The 8,364-nt window shown below is 38.5% G+C and overlaps 1 protein-coding gene across 2 annotated transcripts in view; it reads right to left on the minus strand.

Moving 5' to 3' along the window:
• Window positions 1-791: 791 nt before the first annotated feature.
• The window catches only part of Tafa4 (TAFA chemokine like family member 4), a 198,373-nt gene continuing 190,800 nt past the window's right edge, over window positions 792-8,364 (minus strand). For both annotated transcript variants that reach the window (XM_052719987.1, XM_052719986.1), the window contains exon 6: window positions 792-1,935. In XM_052719987.1, coding sequence (XP_052575947.1) covers window positions 1,924-1,935 — 12 coding nt within the window. In that variant the 3' untranslated portion in view covers window positions 792-1,923. The remainder of the gene's footprint in view (window positions 1,936-8,364) is intronic.

Raw genomic sequence — 8,364 nt, forward strand, 5'->3', positions numbered from 1 at the left:
AATACAGAAATGTCCCCTACCTACTTTCCTATAGAAGGGAGAATGATAACATTAGGATGAGCCTCAGAGCCCCGGTTCTCACTTTGGAATGACATAAAAAGCACATATTGAGGCAATAGTGGATGGCATAGCACTTTCTGGGCCTTCCATTTACCTAATGGAGCATTTATTCCCTGGAAATAGTTTAGTCCCACAAAACATTCACCAAGGTGAAGTTGTGTCTTCCTCTCTTGTTCTGCTTCCTGATATAAGATCAAATGTGAGGGCTGCAAGCTAACATGGTGCTTCATGTACCACAAAATCTCCTTACATTTTTAAAGCCCTTTAACAGTGGAAGCCAACAGAGGACACACAGGACATCACGAATGTGCCCAAGCCTTGCTGATATCCACTGGATTCTCAGCATCCTTTTCTAAGCTGTACACACTGGAGACAAAATGAAGTAGTGACCTAAATTAGTCATATTCCCAAAGTTAAATTTTAAAGTAGCCCAATTTTATATTTATGTTTAAAGGAGCACTTGCAAGCTTGTGTCCTGAACACAAAATCTTGAGGTACCAAATAATCACAAGCTCTTATATGCCATCAACAGCGTGATATTTTACTTATTCATATGAGAGTTACTGTTCTGGTAGGCACACAGTCAGTCAAATTCAAACCAAAGTTTAACCAATAAATAGGTAGCACCCATTTCCATTCCTTCTGTAAGAACAAAATCAAATAATTGATACCACTATAGACAACATAACGGAATTGATTTCTCCTTGTAACTGTGAAAGAACAGGGACAGCTGGCGCAGCAAGTATATTTTGAACATTTCTTAATATATACAATCAATCCCACATTACAGAAGCATGTACATAAATAATATTGCTTTCCAAACTTGTGCCAATTTTTCTTTGTTTCTTATGTTTCTGTATGACAGCATGTATGAAATCATTAAAACAAGAGGAGAGATGGCTGAGGTTTTATTTACATTTAAAGAGGTAAGAGAGCCGGAAAATGGGTATAGAAAGAACCGTGTTAGGCTAGCATCATCTGGAATGTAAATATTTAGCCTTTAAAGACTCCTAGGAGATAACAAAAATATTTCCATAGAATTGGCATAAAGTGAATCTAAGAAATCACCCTTACTCTAAACAGAAATTGTCCTATATTTTAAATGGTTCTCCCACCTGATTAGACCCCAGTCATAAAACCCCAACATGATTATGTTCCTTTGTGAATGTCACGATAAAGCTTTGGTTGTAAAACTCTGCTGTTAGTTTATTGCCCTTAGAACTCAGTTGATGGCACACCGAGGTTAAAATGTTTCTGCTGGGTCTCTGCAGATGTAGGAATGGAACTGAAAAGGGAAACATGTTAAATTATCAAAAGGAAAAGATACAAATGCGCACACAATAACCTAACGAGTCCTTCTATTCTCCAAGGCTCATAAAATAAGTTTTCTGCACCAGATAATTTGAGTTCTTCAATCTAGAACACATATATGCTAGCCAATCTTCTGTCATTTAGACTCCCTTCACACTTCCCGTGTGATGGCTAAAGGACGCATCTGAAAGAAGAGCAGATGGGATCCCTCGTACTTCCTGTCCATGTTCCTTGGGAAAGGCAAAAGGGAAGAGCCAGGTTCCCCCAGTGCTGCTCCACTTAGACACCTCTGTTGTTCCCCTCCAGCATGTCTCCCGCTCTGTCCTTTGGGGATTGGAATGTGTCAGTTGAGCAGCCATTTGTAGTTGTGGGTCAGTGTGATAAGATCACAAAGCAGAGAGAGCAGGGCAGCTGGGTAAACACCACTGTTTACGATGCATGTGTTGCAGTTGTGAATTTCTGAGATCCAAGGTGAGTTCTCACTAGACTGGCAATCCACACAGCACAGCTCTGCATCCGGATGCCCCTCAGGGTCAAACACTTCCGTGTCCGCTACCGTGTCACCTAAAACAAATGAAACTCTGTGAGCATTTGACCTTATAGCACCAAAAGGAACTCTTCCTGGGGGAGAACCAGAGAGTCCTGCCTCCAGATCATTTGTATCCAGTTTATCAGTTGGAACCTGTGTCTGTAACCAACCTGAACCAAATCAACTCTTCACATCCAACTAGGCTTTCTATTTCTCACTTTCAGTATGCAAACAAAACATATACAAAGGCTTCTATGATGAGGAATTATGTGCCCTTGATTTTTATTTTCTAAGGTTATAAAAATGCCATGAGATTAGGTACAGTCACTGCCCATGAATTCATGCATGTTAATTGGACATGCTTTGTTAATAGCACTGAATAGTTTTTCAAATGAATGCTGATTAAAGTCACTGTATGTCAAAATCAAAATTTAACCTTTGTTACATTTTTAAATGCAGTTAACCTGTCTTCAAAAGCAAAAATTGTTTGACAGAAATGATCAGTTTAATGGAAACATACAACCATTAAGAAAGTTACTGTGTTTTTCATTTTGAAACACTTGGTCTCATTATTAAGACCTTTAAGAAAGTTTGCAAGCTTACAGGGTCAACACATCAGCTCAGGGGGAAAGTAGCATAACACTTTAACACATTTATACTATGCAAATATTTTCAGAATAAGCTGTGTTATTTGATAGCACAGTCATCATGCCCTGGACCTAACAGACCTTTTATTCTTAAGCAGGAACTGGAATGCTTTCTCTGCAAAGAATTAAGTATAGGACAGACTTTGAGCTTTGTCTGCTGGACATTGGCTATATTCATATGTAACTCACAAATACAGCCATAGACTATAGTTAAGCTCATAGGCATTATTTAGTTCCAACAAAGTATCAATGGATAGTGAATGGGGATTCCACATAATTCTCAAGTGTTACAAAATAGTCTCTTTTGATATTTTTTTCTTTTTCTTTTTTGGTTTTTTGAGACAGGGTTTCTCTGTGTGTAGCCCTGGCTGTCTTGGAACTCACTCTGTAGAACAGGCTGGCCTCTAACTCACAGAGATCCACTTGCCTTTATCTTCTGAGTGCTGTGATTAAAGGCATGCACTACCACCACCCAGCTCTGGGCTCTCTTTTTTTGGAGACAGGGTTTCACTATGTAACCCTGGCTGACTTCAATCTCCTTATATAGACCAAGTTGGCCTTAAACTCAAAGAGCTCCTCCTGCCTCTCTGCACACTGAATACTGCGATTAAAGCCATACACCACAACACCCAGCCTAATAAAGTCCATTTTTATTGCACATGTAATATAAAAACAATCAAAGGGGGACACAGTTTGTGCCCCTCCCCCCCCCCAGTCACTGCACCCCAGAGACCAGACAGCAGCCTTCTCCCCTCCACCCCCTCACCTACCATCCCTCCGCAGCGCTAGCAATTACCGGAGCCACATACCCCTCCTGCACCCATTAGGAAAAAGAGGTGAGGCCTCATATCCTAACTGGACAGCCCAGTTCTCTAGCCCCTAGGCCTTGGGCGCACATTCTGTGCCCCTCCCCAAGAGGAACTGGAGCTCCACCTGTACAGATTGAAGGAAGAAATGGGTAGATGGCAATGTAAGGATACATTCAACAACATAAAGAGCAATATGGCAACACTAGAACTTAGTGATCCTACAACAAACAGCAAGACCTGAATATCCCAATGCAGATGATCCAGAAGAAAACGACCTTAAAAATAACTTTATAAAGATGATAGAGGCCCTTAAAGAGGAAATGAAAAATTTCCTTAAAGAAATGGAGGAAAAGACAAAAAATTGGAAAAAATCAATAAATCCCTAGTGAAAGCCAAGAAACCCAAGGAAAAACAATGAAATAGAGGCAACAAAGAAAACACAAATCAAGAGAATTAAGGGAAAAGAAAATCTAAGTAAATAAACAGGAACTACAGAGGCAAGTATAACCAACAGAATACAAGAGATGGAAGGGAGAATCTCAGGTGTTGAGGATACCATAGAGGAAACAGATTCATTGGTCAAAGAAAATGTTAAATCCAGCAAATGTTTAACACAAAACATCCAGAAAATCTGGGACACCATGAAACCAAACCAAAGAATAATAGGGATAGAAAAAGGAGTATTCCAGCTCAAAGGCACAGAAAATATTTTCAACAAAATCATAAAAGAAAATTTTCCAAACCTAAAGAAAGACATGCCTATGAAGGTACAAGGAGCTTACATAACATCAAATAGACTAGACCAAAAAAGAAGGCCCCTCGCCACATAATAATCAAAACACTGAACATACAGAATAAAGAATATTAAGATCATCAAAGGAAAAAGGTCAAGTGACTTATAAAGGCGGACCTATCAGAATTAAACCTGATTTCTCAATGGAAACTCTGAAAGCCAGAAGGTCCTGGACAGATGTTCTGCAGACACTAAGAGACCATGGATGCCAGCCCAGACTATTATACCTAGTGAAGCTTTCAATCACCATAGACAGAGAAAACAAGATATTTCATGAGAAAACCAGATTTAAACATTACATATCCACAAATCCAGCCTGCAGAAAGTATGAGAAGGAAATCTTCAACCCAAGGAAGTTAGCTGTAACTATCAAAATGTAGGCAATAGATAACCTCACACCAGCAAATCCCAAAGAAGGGAAACACACACACAAACTACCAACAACAATAACAAGAATTAACAATCATTGGTCATTAATATTTCTTAATATCAATGGACTCAGTTCACCTATAAAAAGACACAAGCTAACAGAATGGGTACGGAAACAGGATCCATCCTTCTGCTACATATAAGAAACATACCTCAACCTCAAGACAGACATCTCAGAGTAAAATGTTGGGAAAAAATTTTCAAATCAAGGGGACCTAAGAAACAAGCTGGTATAGCTATCCTAATATCTAACAAAATAGACTTCAAACTAAAATTAATCAAGATGGAGAAGGACATTTCATATTCATCACAGGAAAAAATCCATCAAAATGAAGTCTCAATTCTGAACATTTATGCCCCAAACACAGCACACCTACATTTGTAAAAGAAACATTACTAAAAGCTTAAATCACACATCAAACCCCACACACTAATAGTGGGAGATTTCCACACCCTACTCTCACCACTAGACAGGTCTGCCAGACAGAAACTTAACAGAGAAATAAGGTAACTAACAGATTTTATGACTCAAATGGACCTAACAGACATCTATAGAACATTTCACCCAAATACAAAAGAATATACCTTCTCAGCACCTCATGGAACCTTCCCTAAAACTGACCACATACTCAGTTACAAAGCAAATCTCAACAAATACAAAAAAAAATGGAATAATCCCCTGCAACTTATCAGACCACCATGGTTTAAGATTAGACTTCAACAACACAAACTACAGAAAGTCTACGAACTCAGAGACTGAACAATGCTCAACTGAATCGCCAATGGGTCAAGGAAGAAATAAATAAAGACTTCCTAGAATTCAATGAAAATGAATCCAAAACATACCCAAACTTGTGGGACACCATGAAAGCAGTACTAAGAGGAAAGTTCATAGCACTAAATGCTTATGTAAAGAAAGTGGAGAAATCTCACACTAGCAACCTAACAGCACACCTGAAAGTTCTAGAATAAAAAGAGAAAAACTCACCCAGCAGGAACAGATGACAAGAAATAATCAAATTGAGGGCTGAAATCAATAAAATAGAAACAAAGAGAACAATACAAAGAATCAATGAAACAAAGAGTTGGTTCTTTGAGAAAATCAAGATAGACAAACCCTTATCCAAATTAACCAAAATACAGAGAGAGAATATTTAAAGTAACAAAATCAGAAATGAAAAGGGGTACATAATAACAGCCACTGAGGAAATACAGAGATTCATTAGGTCATACTTTAAAGATCTGTACTCCACAAAATTGGAAAATTTAAAAGAAATGAATACTTTTCTGGATAGGTATCATATACCAAAATTAAATCAAGGCCAGATAAACAATTTAAATAGACCTATAACCCCTAAGGAAATAGAAGCAGTTATTAAAAGTCTCCCAACCAAAAAAAGCCCAGGGCCAGATGGTTTCAGCACAGAATTCTACCAGAATTTCAAAGAGCTAATACCAATACTCCTGAAATTGTTCTGAACAATAGAAAGAGAAGGAACATTGCCAAACTCTTTTTACAAGGCTACAGTTACCCTGATACCCAAACCACACAAAGATGCAACAAAGAAAGAATTACAGAACAATCTCCTTCATGAACATTGATGCAAAAATACTCAATAAAATACTGGCAAACTGAATCCAACAACACATCAAAAAAGCATCCACCATGATCAAGTTGGCTTCATCCTGGAGATGCAGGGGTGGTTCAACCCACAAAAATCTGTCAATGCAATCCACCATATAAACAAACTGAAAGAAAAAAACTACAAGATCATCTCATTAGAGGAAGGCTGAAAAAGCCTTCGACAAAATCCAACACCCCTTCATGATAAAACTCTTGGAGAGATCAGGGATACAAGTAACATACCTAAACACAATAAAGGCAATATATAGCAAGCCAACAGCCAACATCAAACTAAATGGGCAGAAATTCAAAGCGATTCCACTAAAATCAGGAACAAGACAAGGATGTCCACTCTCTCCATATCTATTCAATATAGTACTTGAAGTTCTAGCTAGAGCAATTAGACAACAAAAGGAGATCAAGGGGATACAAATTAGAAAGGAAGAAGTCAAACTTTCCCTATTTGCAGATGACATGGTAGTATACATAAGTGACCCCAAAAATTCTACCAGGGAACTCATACAGCTGATAAACACCTTCAGTAATGTGGCAGGATACAAGATTAACTCAAAAAAATCAATAGCCCTCCTATATACAAATGACAAATGGGCTGAGAAAGAAATCAGAGAAACATCACCCTTTACAATAGCCATAAGTAACATAAAATATCTTGGGGTAACTCTAACCAAACAAGCAAAAGAGCTCAAAGATGAGAACTTTAAGTCTTTGAAGAAAGAAATCAAAGAAGATCTCAGAAGATGGGAAGATCTCCCAGGCTCTTGGATAGGTAGGATTAACATAGTAAAAATGACAATCATACCAAAAGCAACCTACAGATTCAATGCAATCCCCATCAAAATCCCAACACAATTCTTCACAGACCTGGAAAGAACAATACTCAACTTCATATGGAAAAACAAAAAGCCCAGGATAGCCAAAACAGTCCTGTACAATAAAGGACTTCCAGAGGTATCACCAGCCCTGACTTCAAGCTCTACTATAGAGCTATAGAAATAAAAACAGCTTGGTACTGGCATAAAAACTGACACGTGGACCAATGGAATTGAATTGAAGACCCTGACATTAATCCACACACCTATGAACACCTGATTTTTGACAAAGAAGCCAAAAGTGTACAATGGAAAAAAGAAAGCATTATGGTGCTGGCATAATTGGATATCTACACATAGAAGAATGCAAATAGGTCCGTATCTATCATCATGCACAAAACTCAAGTCCAAATGGATCAAAGACCTTAACATAAATCCAGTAACACTGAACCTGATAGAAGAGAAAGTGGGAAGTAACCTTGAATGCATTGGCACAGGAAACCACTTCCTAAATAGAACACCCATAGCACAGACACTGAGAGCAAAAATTAACAAATAGGACCACCTGAAACTGAGAAGCTTCTGTAAAGCAAAGGACACAGTCAATAAGACCAAATGGCAGCCTACAGAATGGGAAAAGACTTTTACCAACCCCACATCTGACAGAGGGCTGATCTCCAAAATATATAAAGAACTCAAGAAACTAGACATTAAACTATCAAATAAGCTAATTAAAAAATGGAGTGCAGATCTAAACAGAGAATTCTCAACAGAAGAATCTCAAATGGCTGAAAGATATTTAAGGGAGTGTTCAACATCCTTAGCCATCAGGGAAATGAGAATCAAAATGACTCTAAGATGCTATCTTACACCTGCCAGAATGGCTAAGATCAAAAACACTGTTGACAGCTCATGTTGGAAAGGATATGGGGAAAGGATGTGGAAAAGGGGAACACTCCTCCACTGCTGGTGAGAATGCAATCTTCTACAGCCACTCTGGAAATCAGTATGTTGGTATCTCAGAAAATTTAGAATTAACCTACCTCAAGATCTAGATATAACACTCTTGGGCATATATGCAAAAGATGCTCAATCGCACCACAAGGTCATTTGCTCAACTATGTTCATAGCACTATTCTTAAAAGCCAGAGCCTGGATGTGGTGATATTTTATTTGTGCACCCCAATAAAACTTATCTGGGGATCAGAGAACAGAGCCAGCTGACATAGAGGTCTGGCATGGTGGCACACACCTTTAATCCTATCACTCTGGGAGGCAGAGACCCATCTGGATCTCTGTGATATCAAGGCCACACTGGAAACAGAGTCAGCC

Source organism: Peromyscus californicus, unplaced genomic scaffold (genome assembly GCF_007827085.1).
Source record: "Peromyscus californicus insignis strain IS unplaced genomic scaffold, ASM782708v3 Scaffold_6__1_contigs__length_162567912, whole genome shotgun sequence".
NCBI classification, from domain to species: domain Eukaryota; kingdom Metazoa; phylum Chordata; class Mammalia; order Rodentia; family Cricetidae; genus Peromyscus; species Peromyscus californicus.